At 36.4% G+C, this 18355-nt stretch overlaps 2 protein-coding genes across 7 annotated transcripts in view; one reads left to right on the top strand and one right to left on the bottom strand.

Moving 5' to 3' along the window:
• ITFG1 (integrin alpha FG-GAP repeat containing 1) overlaps window positions 1-16511 on the bottom strand; it is an 83787-nt gene extending 67276 nt beyond the window's left edge. For 2 of the 3 annotated variants that reach the window (XR_010608880.1, XM_065663605.1), the window contains exons 1-6: window positions 16259-16510; window positions 12599-12671; window positions 11088-11233; window positions 9703-9760; window positions 9042-9116; window positions 6080-6174 (exon numbers count right to left, since the gene is read on the bottom strand). Coding sequence is in view for 2 of the 3 variants with exons in the window: in XM_065663605.1 (XP_065519677.1) it covers window positions 6080-6174; window positions 9042-9116; window positions 9703-9760; window positions 11088-11233; window positions 12599-12671; window positions 16259-16442 (631 nt within the window). In the remaining variant the exon portion in view is untranslated. Of the gene's footprint in view, window positions 1-6079; window positions 6175-9041; window positions 9117-9702; window positions 9761-11087; window positions 11234-12598; window positions 12672-16258 lie in introns of all 3 variants that reach the window. The other variant, XM_065663606.1, reaches the window with a different exon arrangement.
• A 77-nt stretch (window positions 16512-16588) lies between these two features.
• Window positions 16589-18355, top strand: part of PHKB (phosphorylase kinase regulatory subunit beta) — a 104160-nt gene continuing 102393 nt past the window's right edge. For 3 of the 4 annotated variants that reach the window (XM_065663600.1, XM_065663601.1, XM_065663604.1), the window contains exon 1: window positions 16589-16791. In XM_065663600.1, coding sequence (XP_065519672.1) covers window positions 16707-16791 — 85 coding nt within the window. In that variant the 5' untranslated portion in view covers window positions 16589-16706. The remainder of the gene's footprint in view (window positions 16792-18355) is intronic. The other variant, XM_065663603.1, reaches the window with a different exon arrangement.

Raw genomic sequence — 18355 nt, 5'->3', positions numbered from 1 at the left:
TGTGAATTTACTCTGTTTTTCAAATTGGTCTTTCATAATTTAGTAAGTGCTTACTGGAACTATTTAGTAAAGCTGATGATAAACAATTACAGACAATGTAAGCACTAAAATCCCCTTCATTATTAAAAATTACTATAGAAAGAATCCATACGGGGAAAAAAATTATATTTATACTGAATAGTTATGCTTCTGAACAGGCAGAGCAGGTGGAGCAGGTGGAACTATTCCTCTGGTTTTAGCACTTCACGCATGAGTTTTCTTACAGAAACTTCTGTTTATTTTGTTATTGTTATATGAAACCATATTGTTTCAAGCAATGGAAGATGACCATTCAGTGTTAAAGTGCGATTTCAGAACCCATTTTCACGTTTGTGCTTTCTCAACAAAATGCTGTTTGAGGTATATCCAATTTACTTCTTACAAATACTAAGTTATGAATTCCCACAAAAATATCATATTAGTACCTCCTGGTGTATATATCAGTAAAAATTTTCAAAAAGAATAGCTTTTGAGACCCTTCATACTTCTTTTAATTTTAAAATTAAAACTGTCAAGCAGATAACACAGGTAACAAGTTGTTTTAGAAAGACGGGGGAAAAATTAAGTTAAAATAGCTATTCCTTTTCCCTAAAAGTCTCTACTTGTTCTTTAATTCTCCTATTGAGGCAACAAATGAATGGCAAAAGTGGTATTGTCAAAGTAGACCAATCTCAGCAGCATGAGGACATGCAGCTAATTTGAGCAATTCTGGTTTCATCTCTTAAGCAGGAACTTCCAGTGGTACTGAACACTGTGCAGGAATAAGTGGGGAAACAGAGGTAACAGGAGATCGTGTCACACAGAACATTTTTAATTAGAGATAACAAATCTGTAAATAATATAAATAAAAGCAATAAAAAACAAAGAAAACTTTACAGAGACAGATTGAGATTCTCTAAAATACATCTTATATATCTTTCATGATACATTTTTGCCTCTATTATTTCCTGTAAACTCTCAGGTAAGCTCTCATAACAGAGCTTAAAACAGTTAGGAAATTAAAAAATGTAGCGTAATTTCAAGAAATGAAATAGTGCTATGGCATTATTGAGTATTTGTTCTGGAGGAAAAAAACAAAACAAAAAGGTAGGGGGCAAAAGCAGAGAGAACAGTTTGACTTCCAACACATACATACTCAGTTTTAAAATGCCACTCAAGTTTTAAAAGGCCAGATCATTTGTTCACAAACATAATGAAATTGGTTATTTTATTAGAGAATAAATGCAGATCTATTGCATTAAATAAGCTTTAATGATAATATAACATGAAGAGGGGCTACAAGCTTCCATCAAGAGGAAAGTCACCAAAAATATCATCAGTGTATGACATCAAGCATTGCCATGTCTTCAAAATTCAGGTTTAAATGGTTACAACAGAAATATCACCCATGATTTGAATGATTGGTGTTAGAGAAGAAAACTATTTACATTTATTCATTTAAACTAAGAAGTAAGAATTAAAACGAAAACACACTGTAAATGTTCTGGTACATTGGGTTTCTAGATTCCCAAAGCAAAACAATCTAAGAAAATTAACCATCAGAAATCATTAAAAAGTCTAGCAATTAGCTTATAGCAAGCTGTTTCTGACTAAAGTTTTTTCCACTTAAGCTTTCCCAAAATCAAATTTATGATTTTTCCTTCCTTTTATATAAACAGTTCCTGAGTTATCTGCAATTATACACACCATGAGCTAGTGTTCAACACAAGGCAGGTTGTAAGAGCAGTATTTCCAAAATTTGTTATCATGTAACCAAATAAGACAGACTTAATACATTAGCTATTTTTTTTTTTGCATTCAAGGATACATTGCCAGACGTACAGTATGATGTTACAGTATGAGTCAGAGTCCAAGGCAGTTTGTCTCATACGTTTGAATGTTTTACAAGTATCTGCGAGGTCACAGCCTGCCTTTTTGATAGAAGGCTTGTTAACTTTGAGTGCATACAGATTTATTGTTTGATAATAATTACTCAGGAAAGAAAATTAAGTACTACAATGCTGGCTCAGAAAGACTGCATTACCCCTAAATGAACATCTGATATTTCAGGATGTTTGAAATAGAAACAATCCAAGTTAACTTATCCCAGTTAACTAATCAGAAAAAAATTTACATGTAGCAAAAATAATTGCTACCCTAAAAGTTAAATACTGTACAAATACTTCTTAAGTCATGCAATGTAAATTTTTCAGTTTGAGGACATGATGCTTGTAAGAAAGACCTCTTGAAGAGGCTGCTTTGGAAATGCTCATCTGGAATTTCATGCTCTATAAAATACACCTGCTGTTAATCTGTTCCGACAAGCCTATTATTACTAGCTTCAAGATTATTTTCTTAAGCTAGCTGTCAAAACCAGCTAATAACACATGTGAGTAAGTATTACTATCCTAACAAGAGCCACAACAGTATCATTTTTCAGTCTCAATGCACATACAGAAAATAACATTGATGGTAGGTAGGCTGACCACACCATTTCCAGACTTCCTTTCCAATCTTAGCCATTCTGTGAACTAAGTACTCCTCCCTGAAGCAACACGTTTAATACACATGCAGAAGACACTTGCAAATGTTTCATTTACTTCATCTTTACCTGTAAAGCACACATAGACCCTTTGGTAAAAATTTCATATTGCAAATTTTTGCACGGATTAAATAAAACTCCTGGCCTAACTCAAAATTATTTACTGATTTAAAAATTCTAAGAAGTCGACATTTCTATGTGAGGATGCTGTTTTTAAATAAAACAGCAGCAGCATTATCATCTGAAACAGCCTAAGTTTTATCTCACCAAGAAAGATTAGTATTATCTTTGTTCTGTTTAGTGGATTTTTGCATTATAAAGTCCTTACACAGTTAGGCTTTCATGAAGCACTGTTAGGGATTAAAAACATCTTTATGAACATGTTCTTACATAATGAAATTGTAACAATTCAACTTTATTTTTATCCGGAGAGAAGCATGCCAATTAAAAGTTCTCTTTTGAGGGTTTAATACCAGCAGGTTGAAAATAGGTTAGGCAATAAACCAGCAAAAAGATTCAACCCAAGCAGGATTTTTTCTTTTTTGATGTCAAGCACACTTTAAATCTCCCAAGCTTTCTATAATGATAGAGTTGCAAAAAATAATCCAGCCAAAAATCATGGAATTGGCTGCATCTATTACAGAAAACAAACAGCCCCAAAACATTGCAGCATATTAGGAAAAGCTCTTAATGAAAAAGCAACCCAGAAACCCAACAAGTAAAGATGGCATATTCTGGAGGTTTGATTTTCATCTGTAAGAAAAACAACAAAACATTGCATCCATTTTAGCTACAACTATATTTTCATATTCATAAATGGTACTATTGCCTGTGAGCAAATATGCCGAATCTTTCAACCAAAAAGTACCACAGCAGCATCAAACGGGCAACAGGATTTCACTATGCAGACTGCTCCCCTGGATCCTCATCAATGCCTCCCTCTTAATCAATATAATTTTTATGTGTACCAGGACCCATTCTTAGTCAAGTTTTGTTCCAACTCAAGAATGGTAGTACAGGTGAATACCGAGTCAAAGAATCCTCTTCTTTTCACTGGTTCTACCTGAACCAACCTGTAAGTAATAGACTCCTTTGAGAAGTAACAGTATGATTCACACTTCCCTTTGCTGGTGTAGTTATGCTGCACTGCCCCAGCTAAGCTGACGAGGAACAGAACTAAACAAAGATGAGAGCATTTAGCAGTCTTCTGCAAAGTCTATTCAGGCTGCAGGGCAACACAGGACTAGGCATAGGCATACTAAAGCAATATCAGCACCTTATTTTGGCCCTGTTTGGTAGAACTCATTTAGAATCATAGCACTACCAGTACTGTATAGATACTTACATACAAGGCTGGGGGGTTTGTTTTTTTTTGTTTTTTAATTTATATCGGCTGACTTTTATGACTACTACTATGAGGCACCTGCCCCACTCTGTATAAACACAAATTAAAGGAGACATGGGGAGAATACTAAACAGGCATTCTTTGGAAAAGGCACAATGAGACTCAAGGTGCAATTTCATGCTTGGTTAAAGGCAGGCTACAGTTACTGCTACTGAAAGAGAAGTCAACCTTCTCTCTGTGCTTACATTAGCTCTGGCAATCCTGAAGCTGCACAGCAAGCTAGATCAGCTTAACTCAAGAGAAAATGAATTGCATTCCCTGCCAGCCATGGCTCTTGAGCAGTTACTATAGCTGATTTGAGGGAACTGCCATAAATGTGTGGACAGGACCAGATGACTAGTGGCTTACCTTTTCGAAAGCAGGTAGTTTTGCAATAACTTTTCAGTCATACAATATCAGATATCACTGATAAGGTATTATGTTTTTGCAACATGTGCCTTGTGCACAGTTGGTCAAATTTTCATAGGGACATCAAAAAAACCCAACAACCTACTATTTCCATCTTGGGAGAAAAATACCATTTTAAAGAAAATTATTATATTATTATTTTTTCAAGTTTTCTTCTCAGAATGACTTGTTTTCATAGAAACTTCTATTCGTATCTCGATATATGAATTTAGATGTGAATCTATAAAACCTCCTAGCACGCCCCACACAAAGATTCAAGACTTTCTTTTCTGCTTCATAGAGGAACTTCCATATGTAATTAGCACTAACTGGAACTCGCTGGACATTCTTTAGGCTATTAGTTGCCATAAAAACCTGTGTACTCTTGCAAAAATTGATCAATCTGTGATTGATCTATGGAAGTAACTTTGAGTTCCTACCTTTACCTACCTATGAGTTTAGATTCAAATATATTAATCTTCAAATGCTACTTGGAATGTTCATCTATATTGCCCATGCCATTAAAACAAAATTCCCAACTATGTTTAGAACTAGGTATGTTAGAATTGGTTATAACATTACACTCATTATGGTAAGCAGCTGTATATTTAATTTTCCAGTTGGAATTTCCACTTGACAGCTTCATGCAGCAGGGTGCCAAAACTGAATATTAAGGTTTATCTATGAACTAAAGCAATTAACTTAATCCCCAACATTTATAAGCATCTTAATTAAAATTATGGACTCTTCCCTCTCTTTTTCCCATGCTACTAAATAGGACCAAAAAAAATGAGGTCTCTTTCCAAAATCACCATATATGAGTTGACATACATTGCACATCTAGCAGAAGATAAAGCATGTCAGAATTGATTTAGTGTGGGGAAAAAAAAAAAAGTTTAACACAATAATTAAATGTGCTTGGAGGTGTGAACCACGTATTTAAGTGATAAATAGATTCATTGTGTTAATTGAAGCCTAAATTGCATTGTGTATTTCACAAAAACCCCCACCCAAAATTAGAATAAAAATACCCAAACAAAAACCAAAGTAAAACCACAACCACCAAAGGAAGAATACAGTTTAACTACAACAAGAAAAGTTGTCTACAGTACTTGTTTTTGAACACTGAATTGTAAATAGCTTATTGGATTGCTCGTATACTAACAGAAGAATAAAGTCTCACATGCTATTTTCTCAGTGATAGAATTAACAACACAAAATAGAATGAAGTCATATTGAGATTTTCAAGAAACAAATTATAAGTCCAGTCTTGAAAACATTCTTCTGAACAAACTATAACACTATTTTCAGATTCAAGATGAAGAAAACGCAGATCTGCTTCCAATTCCAATTCCATTGCAAACTAAATACTAGAGTACAGCATAAGAAAGAGGAAAATGCTTTAATGGTAAACACAAAACAATTCAGAGCAGTAACTGGAATACCAGCTCCAATTAAAATACCATAAAGAACTAGAAGATGTTACTAGGTTCCCCATTTTGGCAGTTACTGTTTTAAAACCCAGAATTTTCAAACCACAGATATTAAAATAAAATAATTTAAAATAATAAATAAAAACCAGAAGTAGTGAAGTCATATTCATTACAGCATTCCAGAAGTGACTTCTTACAACCATCATAAGATATTAGAAGGAAATTGATATACATGACATTGTATACCTAATGCTAAATATTTTTAGGAAGGTATTTAACGTTTTTAGGACTTACCAGCAGTGAAGTCATTATTTAAATCTATAAACGCATGAGAATGTGGTATATACATTTTACTTTGAGTTTCCAATGCAGCATGCCATGATAAGTTCCTATAGACAAGAATAAAAAGCAATACATTTCATCAATGTTTAGGGATTGCTAATCATGATAACAGACTTTTAAAAAAAAATTTGAAACTTTAAATAAAATTGAACAGAAACCATGTTCTCCTAATACTAAGCTAAAATTACTACTTAGCTTACAATATACTAAGTGACTAGCATAATTGCTTGAAAGGTTCTGAAAAGGATGATTCATAGCTCAGGGGTTTCAGTTAGATTTTATTGACTTTCTAAAGGATTTTTTTTTTTTTTTTTTACACAGGAAATTGTCAGTTCCACAAAATGAAATTTAGTGCCTAGACTTCAACTGTAAATCTTACTTATTTTTTAGTTTTATTATCAGTACTTCTGAAATCTACTTTAGGATTAATAAAGATGAGTAAAAATGGACATAATCACATGCTGTTAGAGCAGCTCATTGCTGCATGTAAATGGACTTTATTTGCAATCACTTAAAAAAAAAATCAATACAAGAATTAAACTCTCACATTTTGATGACCTGCAGGCTAATTATATCATTTCCCACATAGGCAATACATTTATTTATAAACATATTTGCCCTGGTGGTTTATGCTCTAAAAGTGACTGAACTTCTACCAAACCTTCCTATTAGCAGCACACTGGAATATAACAAATCTGTCAAAAGTCACAGCGGTTGAATCATCAGATCAATTACTTTCAGAGTCCTTAGATAATACACTCAGAAAAATCTCAATACAGATTCACAGAATAGTTAGGGTTGGAAAGGACCTTAAGAACATCTAGTTCTAGCCCCACCTGCCATGGGCAGGGACACCTCACACTAAACCATGTCACCCAAGACTAAACCATGTCACCCAAGAATATGCACTATACAGTAGCAAGACAGTGATAGGAATACAATCTAGAAATCCTTTCTTTATTCCAGTGACATTGTATACACATTACTGATGTTCTAATGACTTTTAAAATGAGCCTGTGACTCATTTATGGTAAGAAACAAAAACGCTTCTGATTACTTCCCAGAGATCACAGAACTTAGTCTTGAAAATGCTTAGAAGAATCACTTAATCTTAAAGAAATAATTAAATATTTTCTATAGGCTTTTCTATGCATTCCATTCTGAAGGTAGCCAAGAAAGTTATATAGCTCTATAAATTTTAAAATATTTTAGATTAAAAATAGAAACATTCTAAGCAGATGACATAAAACTGTTGTCCACAAACAAGACATTGCTTATGCTGTTATCTATAACACTCAAGTCTTACTGAGCTATAATGAGTATTTGTATCCCAATACTACTGAAATACTACTGAAAGGATTTCTTCTCAAATTTTCCCATATCTTCAAAAGTTCATAAAACTTTTCAATATATAATCATTGCAAGGTGTTCAGAAACACCCTTGTCAATTTGAAACCTGTGTTCCATAAGCAATCAATTTAAATAAAAGTAATGGTGATAAAATTCAAGTTGGGATTAATGATCAAAACCATATTGCCAACACTGGTATAGTTTCAATTTACACATTTAGTTGTTGTTCACCCTATGCCACTTCTGAACCATCTCAGAGGGAAGGAAAATAGCCAGTCAGGAACAAGTACAGATTTGTTAAACTCACTGATGGGCGTGGGGTGGGGAAAGCATTATTTCAGCATTTTTTTAAGGGCCGGGGAAATACACAGCAGAAAGCTGATACATTGTTGCCACAGAGACAGCACAGTCATCTTACTGATGTCTTCAGTGGTAACAGAATTCTTGAAACAGTATCTTAAGGAAGCCACATAGGAATGCAAAGGTTTCTTAACACACCTTTGCTTTTAAAATAAACGTGTTGACTTTATACAAACCTAAAAAAGCTGTGAGGCCAATGCCTGGATTTCTCCTGAAAGGCACAGAGCTGCAAGTTTCTGTTAAGGCTGCTAAGTAACAATCAAAACAATCTTAAGTTCCACTTAAAAGCTGCAAAATAGCAAGCCAGGAGATGCAAGCTTCTTCATGAAACCGGTTTAAAGCCCAATCTTCTAAGAAAACACAAACCCAGTACCCAGCTTTTCCAGTAATTCATTGGAAATTATCTCTTACCAGTCAAAAGCAAATAGTTCAAAAAGAAAATGTTGAGAGTAGTTTTCATATTCATCACAAAGCTAAGAACAATGTGTTTATTTTGACATTTACAAGCCAACTCTCATCCTAAAAATAATTTCTGCTCTTTTGAGCACATTCTTTAACAACTAAGAGAAAAATCTTTAAATCAGGGAAAGAATTCTAATTCAAGTATGTTCACTTTAAGGCTTTTTTAATTTCTCAAAGAACTACCAACCCACAACACTACAGATCAAGTTCTTTCTTACAAAAGTCAAAGACTGAACATACGCAAAGTTCAGTTTGGCAACAGTCACAGAAGATGTACGAACTCAAATTTTTAGTTGTCAAGAAAAAACATTAAGGTCATCTGGTTCAATAATGAAGCTTTCATTAACTTGGAGTCACACCAACTGGTGTCCTAATTGCTCTCAGAAGCCAAAGCTTTCTGTTCTTTTAATCAGACTACAAACTTTGAAAGCAGTATCAAGAAAACTGAATAGAATGTGAATTGTCCTGCTCTAGGGTCCAGCAATGTGTTTAACAAATAACTTCTAACTTCTTTCCAAAAGAGAAAGTTCTTTGGCATCTTGCCCAATATTAGAGGTATTGCTACACTTTAAAAATTAAACATTCTGTGGCACTCTGCATCTGAAGACACACATGGAAATGAGAAAAGATTCATGCGTTTGCAGTTCCAGTTAAAACATGAGCTTTACACCTCTAAGAATAGACGTAGATGCACAATGTGTAAGTTATGAAATTCATGTTAATAAACAAACACTTAGCTTACCCGCCTATCAGTATCTGCGGCTTACTTGAATCACTTGTCACGCCAAAGACATCAGGAATCAAGTCTCCATTAAAGCTGAAAATGCAAAACTATTTCAGAATCACTTTAGCCATTATAGAAGTTGAAATTAACTGTTCTTCAGTTAACTTGAACTTGTTTAGCTTTTTCCCTCCAAGTAATGATGACTTTTCAGCTGCGTACCCTTTTCTGAATTTTGGCTCTTGTCTGAGCTGCTGGTAGCTGCATGCTTCTTTCAGTATTTTACACTATGCAATACATTTGATTTTCCAGCTGTATCTTCCAACCCCCCTCTTCTGTCCAGCATTTAACAAAGAAGTAAATGCACTGCAAAAGGGACTATTTGCTCAGTCTGATAAATCAGTAGGGCTTTTGCTTTACAAAACTCAACAAAAACTGAATGGCTGTTTTTTGCATAAAACAGAGTACTAACATTAAAATTCAGTTACTATTGCCAGGATGATGTAATAGACAAGACTTGTAAAGATGGTTTGCGTTTTGTCATCTTTTGTTACACCATTCAACATTACAAATACAATGCTACTCTTAAAGAGCATGTGTTCTAAGTTTCAGCATTAAAATATATTTAAGTTGCTCTTAGTCACCATTAGAAATGCTGTCTAAAAAAACAGGTCATACTTACTCCATTACTAGAGGCTCATCATGAAAAGTCTTATTTAACATAGTTTTATGGTTAAGATCTGAAAACAGAAAATATTATTTTGATTCAGTTACCAATATCTTATTACATTTGTATTTTTAACTTAGATGTAATTCTTCTATCAATTCAAAACTGCAACCACGTAGGCAAATGAAACTGAAATAGTTGGGCTGAAGACAGTCTAAAAATTTAACACAAGGCCTCTGTTTAACATTTTGTCACTGTGAAAGCCATATTTAAACATATACACTGAGTGTCTGAAATAAGGATTAAAGGTAGACTGCCTAAATGGGAAGTGAAGATTTTAAGTCCTATTCAGGTTACATCACCTCTGGGTTCACTTTTACTTGTAATCCAAACTCCTTGCCACATCATCTGTGTTTCCTTCATCTCTCCATGTTCCTCCTCTCTCCAGTTTCTACATTTTACGACAGTACCCTCTATTGACTTAGCTGTCTTACTTCCATTACCCAAGTAAGCACCACATTCCTTCCCAGTAACCTCACTACATACCATCCACTGCCTGAATTTTTAACCTCCGACTCCTTTTCTAAGCACCATATGCTCATTTGTGCATCTCACAATATTTGATTATCCAGAATCAAGACAGTATAAATTAATTCAAATCCTTCACAATCTTCCCAGTGCTAATGATAACTCCTATTCTCTTAATCCTTGAACCTGCACACTTTCCCAGGGTGTTTTTTTCACCTCTGATTAAAGCCAGAAGCAATGGTATCTAATACCATCACTTGCCTAATCTGCAAATATTTTATAACACAGTTGTTTATTATAGTGATTACTTAGTTTTTGTGGATTTAAGAGTATCTACTTTTTGCTTTCCATCCTCCTTGAAACACAGAACTCTTCCCAAAACCCTTTCCTAGCAAAGTTGACAGAAACCAGGAGATTTCAAGAGTTTACACAGTTAATGACTCTACCCTAAGACAGAATCAGCTATATCTATTTATTTAGGTATGATATTTTTAAAGTTCATGAACTGAACGTTACAGCAGGTTCTCAGCACATTTTAAATCCAAGACAAGTCTTTTGAGATAATCATTCTGAGGCTGACATGCCCTGTGGGGAAGCCACAACAAGTAGCTCTTCAGTTAGTAGGTTACTGTCAAAACCTACTGTAATAGTTTGGTTATGTCTTTTGCTCAATAGAGTTGAAAGAATTTGGCTTTGTTCTCTTTCCTTAATTACTGAATACAGTTTAACTTCAAGATAACAGCAAGGTATGAATCCCTATTATAGTTGTTAAAACAGCCACTACACTGCAAAATGAGTTTTAACTTTCTGACAACACTTTGAATTATCAGGAAGTCTATTAATCTTATTAATAAGCAGTTTCAGCAACTCACCTAATGTTTGGTTGTGCCCCCAGAAAATAAACACTGAAAGTTCATCTCTGCCATGATTTTGTGCCCTGGTAGTCAGGAGGACATCCATTTGTGAATCACCATCGTAATCTCCAGGAACTACGCTGGTTATGATAACACTGAGAGATCTAGAATTTAAAACAAACAAAAACCCCACATGCAAATAACTGCATGAAAATTGAAATTGTATTTGTGTGGTCAAAGGTTTGCTTTTTTATCCCAGTTGTTATGAGTTGGTCCAATACAATCTGGGTTTTTATAAAGGCTTTATCTATTGCAAAAAGAACTTTAAATCAATATTCTGCAGGCTGTGTTCCTCTAAGGAAGGAAGACAATAGCTCTAAACTTTGGCTAACAAGCATTCCTCAGAAGTATCCTGCTTGGTAATGCTGTCTAGACTTCAGTAAACCTTCATTTGTTGTAGAACCAGTCTTCAAAAATGTGCTGTGATTGCATTCCAAGAACAAGACCATAACACAACAGGAGCAATTTAAATAGCAGGAGTCAGACAGGTAGCAGGATCTTTCTTAAAACAATGTCATCTCCTCCTATTTTCTGCCATGTCCTGCCTCTCCTCCCTACATTTGTTTGCTCTATCTTTTTTTTTACTTCATTACCTACTCGGACTGCTTTACACATGCAAACATTCATCATTTTGTTAAGAATTAGAAGCAGATAATTTCTAACTCACTAAACAAATTAGCTCCTTCCAAGATAGGATGGAATAAGGAAAAATATACATAACTATAGAAGCTGAAGCTGAGCTATATGAGCAGTTAAACTATTCATAGACAAAATACTATTAGTAAGCATTATTCATAAGCGATAACATACCCTGTAATACTCTTATGGTTAAGAATTATACATATATACATACACGCACAGATTGTTTCATGTTTATTAAAAAATGACGCTTTTCTTAAACCCGTATTTAAAGTTTAGAAGGGAACAGGTCTCCACACAGAAATACCAGAACACCATTCTCCCTATCTCTTTCTAAAGCAGATGATGTCACCTGGATTCCATTAGTAACTAGAGCAACAAGAAGAATTTCCCTGGAAACACATCTTGGAACAGAGGCTAATACTATCTGCCTAACCTATGACAGAATAATAGTTTGCTTTACCAGAAAATAAAGTACTGAAAAAAGAGGTCAACTGCAAAAATATTCCAAGATATCGATATTTTTAATAGTAGTTAAAGGACCAAAAAAGAAAGATAGAAATTCCATAAAGTTAATATGAATGACAAACTTGTCTCCACAAATTCTGTCACCTGACCTACAAAATGCAAGCAAATCAAGCCAAAAACCTATCAGGAAATTAATCAGGAAACTGGTCAAAGAACTGGAGCTCTAAAGGCAAGTTGAACAACACAGTCAAAGAGATAATGGCAGCACAGACAATTCTAGTCATGTTCCCACTGACTGCAGAGATGCATGTTCAAGAAAACCAGCCACTTCCATTATTTCATCATTGCGTATCAATACTTACTTCATTGGTAACTTAACACGGGGCTTAAAGTAGGGCTCATTTTGGTCAGCCAAGAAGATAACCAACTCATTTCCTGCAAAAACAAGTTAGACAATGAAAAAAAGAGGTAAACTCTTTTGTTCTTTCATAAAAAACCCATCATTTAAAAAGCTATGCCACAAATAGTCATTTTTATATTTTATGACAAAAATTGTCATCAAAACCTTTAAAAGACTTCCTATATAACAATTTTCTCCTCATTCAAAAGGAAGCAAAAGGAACACTTCTTCAATACAATCTATAAATCTAACTGCTTCTCAAAGGAATGCTATTATCAAGAATATTCTTTGGGGCTTAGTGTTAGACCTTCTTCTCTGTTAAGTATATAACTTCCTGTCACAACTTAATAAACATTACCTGTGGAAAGGAAACAGGCATCAGTTCCATGCAAATAATTAAAAACTAACTCAAATGAATTCTTTTAATATTGCCTCTGATATAACAGCATCTGATACCCCTTTCCCAACTCAGCAGACAAAAGCACTTTAAGTGAAACTCACAGGAGTAACAGTTTTCTGCAGCATTTCCTCAACTGGAGGCAAATATAGAATCATAGAATAGTTAGGGTTGGAAAGGACCTCAAGATCATCTAGTTCCAACCCCCCTGACATGGGCAGGGACACCTCACACTAAACCATCTCACCCAAGGCTCTTTCCAGCCTGGCCTTGAACAGCGCCAGGGATGAGCATTCATAACTTCCCTGGGCAACCCATTCCAGTGCCTCACCACCCTTACAGTAAATAACTTCGTCCTTATATCCAATCTAAACTTCTCCTGTTTAATTTTTAACCCATTACCCCTTGTCCTATCACCACAAGCCACTATCATTTAATAATTTCAGGAAGATCTAAATAACAGCCCATCTTTTATGCTGCACAAATAATTGTATTTCAGGGAAGAAAAAAAATATTTGAAGAATGAAATTATTTTCAGTCAGTAAATAACAATACATCTGCACTTCTGTAAGTAAAATAGTAATTCACAGCTAGAGAAAAACAAACACACAAAACCCCAACTTCTTTTTACTCATCCTTTACTGCATTTGTTTTCTGCATTTCCAATGAACTCATCTGTAGCACCCCACACTGCACAAACCTGGTTACCTAATCAAAAATAATTCTACACTCTGAACTTGAGCTACCCTAATAAAGAGCACTGAATACAAGCTTCTTGGCTATGACAACAAAAAAAAAAAAAAAGAAAAAAGATAACTGCCATAAACATATTTGCCAAGGAGAACATGCCAACAAATGAGTAAATGAAAACAAACCCTTTCAAAATGGTTTGGGGCAACTACTGCAGTCCCATCTGGCAAGCTAATAAAACCTGGGTTGCACTACACATTCACAGATGATTGAAAAAGTTGGCACAAAGCAACATGAGGAAGCCTGCTGCTGGTTAAGTTTTTGATAATAAAGCCATGGGTTGATTGCTAAAACTTGTAATTCTGATTCCACACTATAGACTTTCACCTGCCTTTGTATCATCTGTGTGGTAATGATGACAATAAAGCAGCAAATGTGTTTTACACATACCAGGTTCCAAGTCAATTATATCACCCCAAAATTATTTTTATGGTCACTAAAAACAGATTTATGAAAATGTCAGCTCAGTGCTCATCAGTAGTCAAAACAAACTGACCAGGGGAAATTATTAGATGAACAGAAAACAAAATTACTATGCTGCTACATCAATCCCCAGTGCACACAACCTAGATGCTGTTTGTAGTTCTTGCTCTTTCACCTTGAAAAGAACACAGAAGAAAGGAAAAAAGTACATAGGAGGGTATGAAAAAAGGGATCAGTTTTCGTACAAAAAACAATAACCTAGATTAAGTCTGAAAATCTGAGTGAGGATACCATAGAGGTTTTTAAAATTCCCCAGTGAAATGCAGAAGCTGAATAAGGAAGGGAACAATCTGCCCTGTATTATCAGAAGAGGCATCAAACAACTAGAAGGTGGTAGGTTGAACAAGCGAACAACATGAGTTTCTCCACTTCTCCCCATTTTGTACATAGACTTGCAAAACAGGGAAGTGTATGTACAGTACCATTTCTTCGCATAATTTTAGTTCTAAAAATTGACTAAACCCAGGGCCCAATGATAAGTTTCAATTACTCTTCTAATAAGATACTTCTGGATCCAGATTACCTCTTATGTTCAACTAGTTTACCGTCTCCTACAAAACTCTGGGTACAAACTGATTTTTCTTTCACCTGTCATAGGGAACATTACTCTCATTTAACCAAAGTAATTAAAGATCAGAACAGTAACATAAATGCAGCAAAAGGCCCAAAACATCACCCCTACTTCCTTATTAAGGGTCAGGATTATTAGGACTGGGCTTTCTTACCAGCACATTGCTACTCAAGGTCTAGTATTATTTCCAACACTCACTTCTTCAGTACTACTAGAAGAGTCAGCTACCATTTATTCTGTTACTTAGAATTCTACTATTTAGAATTTCCTGTTACATTTTCTTTAAAAGGTATTCTGTATGTTCTTCAACCTACTTTTTGACAAGACTTAAATGATGAAGAATAACGTTATCAAGTAGGTTAGGCTGGTGTGTAGAAGCAAAGATGAAACCATAAGCTTCGTTTCTAAAACTTTTAAACACATTTCTATATGTATTCTTCTGAAAGATAAGAAAATTTAAATTAAATCTCTTATCACTGACATTAATTTTAAATCTAATCTTTTGCTGCGATTTTGCACAGGCGCATTTTCAAGGAGCCATGAATTTAAATATCTCAACTAGATAAGAAATTCACCCATGCTTTACTAAACCTATTTCCAGACTCATTTTTGACATTGAAGGAATATAAAAAGGTCAATTTGAGAATAAATTTCATATCTTCATGTGTAATTTCAAGGTAGTAAAATAATCCAAAATTAGCATTCTCAAATAACACTGCTAATAAGTGGGATAACACAAATGATAACTGATAAGAAGCACAGATTTGAAGTTATATCTGAAACTTTAACAGAAATTCCTGGCAGACAGCAGCTGTGTAGAACAAATTTATCTAGCCTTCCACTTTAACACAATGCTCAAGGTAGAATAACATGCAATTTATCCTCTTCACAACTGTGAAATGTAGATCTTTTTCCCGAAATATTGTGAAAGCAGGAGACAAAAACTAATTTGTGGCCATTCAGCTCTGTAGGATAGAGTCTTCAGATTATTTCATTACTATAAATTCAGCTTAAAGAAAAATATTTCTTCCTTTACATGAAACTGTATTTGAGTATAAACCGAAAACATCTTTTTCCATACAGGAAATCTCATGCGTAAATCAATTGTCAATTTTAGTCTTGGTTCGCTACACTCGCCCCCAACCACACTGCGAACAGACCAAGCACTAAAGACGTGCTGCACTACAAGGCGAGAAGAACAACAGCAGCCGGAGATTCATGGAACCAAGGGTCACTTGCGCTGGAAGGGTTCCCTAAGGGTCTCCGAGTCCCGCTCCTCACGAGACAGCTCCCGCCGGTAAAGTCTTTTCATGTCTACCAAAAACGCATCAGTCAAATAGGCAACCGGAGCCTCCCCACGCGCCCGTCCTTCTCCAGACAGACGCCGGTAATGTTGTCGGCCCAGCTCCCGCCCCACTCACCGCCTCGCAGCACAAACAGGTCTGTCTGCTTGTCTGAGTTAAAGTCGCCGAATGCCGCCAGGGTCCCGTAGGCCTCCGGCCCGAAGAGCTGGGCAGTGACGTTCTGCAAAGTCTCCCCTGATCCTGCCAGGGCCAGCAGCAAAGCGAGGCCCAGCCCAAAGCAGCAGCAGCAGACGCCCCGCATCCTGCAGCTCCGCGGCCCAGAGCCCCGCTCCCTCCCGCCTCACTTACGGCAGCACGGAGGCGTGCCCGACACAACAGCGGCTTACTTCCGGGACTGACCCGATGGCTTTGCGACAATAGCGTGACGGCCTGCGTGGGTTTCTTTACGGCTGCAGCCGGTGAGCGAGCGGTGACCGCCGCGGGGCTGGGTGGTTGCTGCGTGTGGGAGGCCGGAGCCGCTGTCCCGACGAGAGCTCAGTGGCAGGAGTAGCAGGTCCTCACCGGCATGGCGGCGACGGCCTCAGCGGCGGCCCATATGGCTGACGTGAGCTGGAAGATGCTGGAGCTGCGCGCTCGCTCTAAACGTTCAGGTCTGACCTCTTTGCTTGCTTGCGAGGGGTTCCGGGTTCCCTCTTCTCGCGAGCTCCACCGCAGTTCCTCGCACCCCAGGAGGTTTTGGCCGACTTCGTTCTTGTGGCTGTCGTGCCCGGCGCAGGGCGGGGGCGTTCTCGTGGGGTCTTCCCGGCGCTGCCATCCCCCCAAGGCAGACGCTTGGGGCGGCCGGGCCTCCCGCCGCCATTCCCGAAAGGCGGTCGGGCCTCGCGCGGCGTCGGGCTACAGGTGGCTCGTAGACCGCTATGCAGGTGGCTAGCTGTCGTAGCCGTTTTGCAGCTGTTTATAGCAGGTGAAGTATTTTAAAATTGCAGCCACGTACGCCGAAGTGCCAGGTTGCGGTTGGGTAAAGGCAGTTATTTTTAACATGGGAATTTTCTGTTCTGAACTTCTGGACTGCGTGGCAGCTACATTCTGGTCTAAATGACAGGATGATGTTTACTGAGTTGGCTTGAATTTCCAAAGTTCAAAAATGTTTATATTTTTTAACTTTTTTATTGTTTTTTTAATTAAACACAGCCTTAGTAGGACTTTTATTGTTAATACTCTAATGGAAATAGGTTTCCATACTATTTCTGTGGTGTTTAATATGTGCTTGTAAAAGTCAGTCGCTACTGCCTTATTTGCAATTAGTTCTATTGTGGTAGTGACTGATCAGACTGAAGAAAACCTGGGGCTTTCTGAGGGCACTCATAAAGGTAATTGGTTGATTGAAGACTGGTTTAATTCATATGGCTTTAAAGATTCTATTTCTGTGTAGTATGAATTTGCAAAATACTGTGATTAAGACTATCTAGTAAATGAGTTGTTGCTTTGTGGCCAATTATAATTGCATGGTATTGTTATGTGAAAATTGATTCGCACATGTAGCCCACAAAATAAAGTCTGGAACCTTCATGTTGGGTGTATGTGAACCCTGAGGCACAGGGCACCATGCCAGCCTATGCAGATTCAGACCCTGTGACTGCAGAAGGCATTTGGATGATTTTAAGTGCTTGAGTTTTCTACTTTTTTTGTTAAATGAGTATGAAGGGGTATCCTATAAAAATGACAGGTTGTTATTGTAGTTCACTTTCTTCTTTTCCTGTTTATAGAGATTTTTGTCAAATAGGAACTGAAGAGTTGGGTTTTTTTACTCGGGAAATGAAGATTATTTGAAATGCTTTTCTGATAAAAGACTTGATTTTAAAATCAAATTTTATACATAATCTTCCAGGTAACATTCTTGTCTGAAAATGCAAATCATGTTCTTGGTTCTCAAATTTACTCCTGCATCTTCTTAAGTATGCTAAAACTTCTTTAACTTCAGAGATTTTATACTTACTTTCTGACACTATCAGAAAGTGACATGATTGGTACAGTCATTGAAAGTGACTGAAAGTCACCCATAAAGTTTTGAATTGGCTGGGGTCTGTGCTCCAGAATCACAGTTTACAAGCAGAACTGTTTGGTTTGGTTATTTTAGTATGATGCTTGGAGTTAGATATAGTAAACATGGAATATAGACACACATGCATGAAATGCATGTGTTCATGTTTTGTA

The sequence above is a fragment of the Lathamus discolor genome, chromosome Z (assembly GCF_037157495.1).
Source record: "Lathamus discolor isolate bLatDis1 chromosome Z, bLatDis1.hap1, whole genome shotgun sequence".
Classification (NCBI taxonomy): Eukaryota; Metazoa; Chordata; class Aves; order Psittaciformes; family Psittacidae; genus Lathamus; species Lathamus discolor.
The sequence above is the reverse complement of the archived record's forward strand: the minus strand, read 5'-3'. Positions and strand labels throughout refer to the sequence as shown.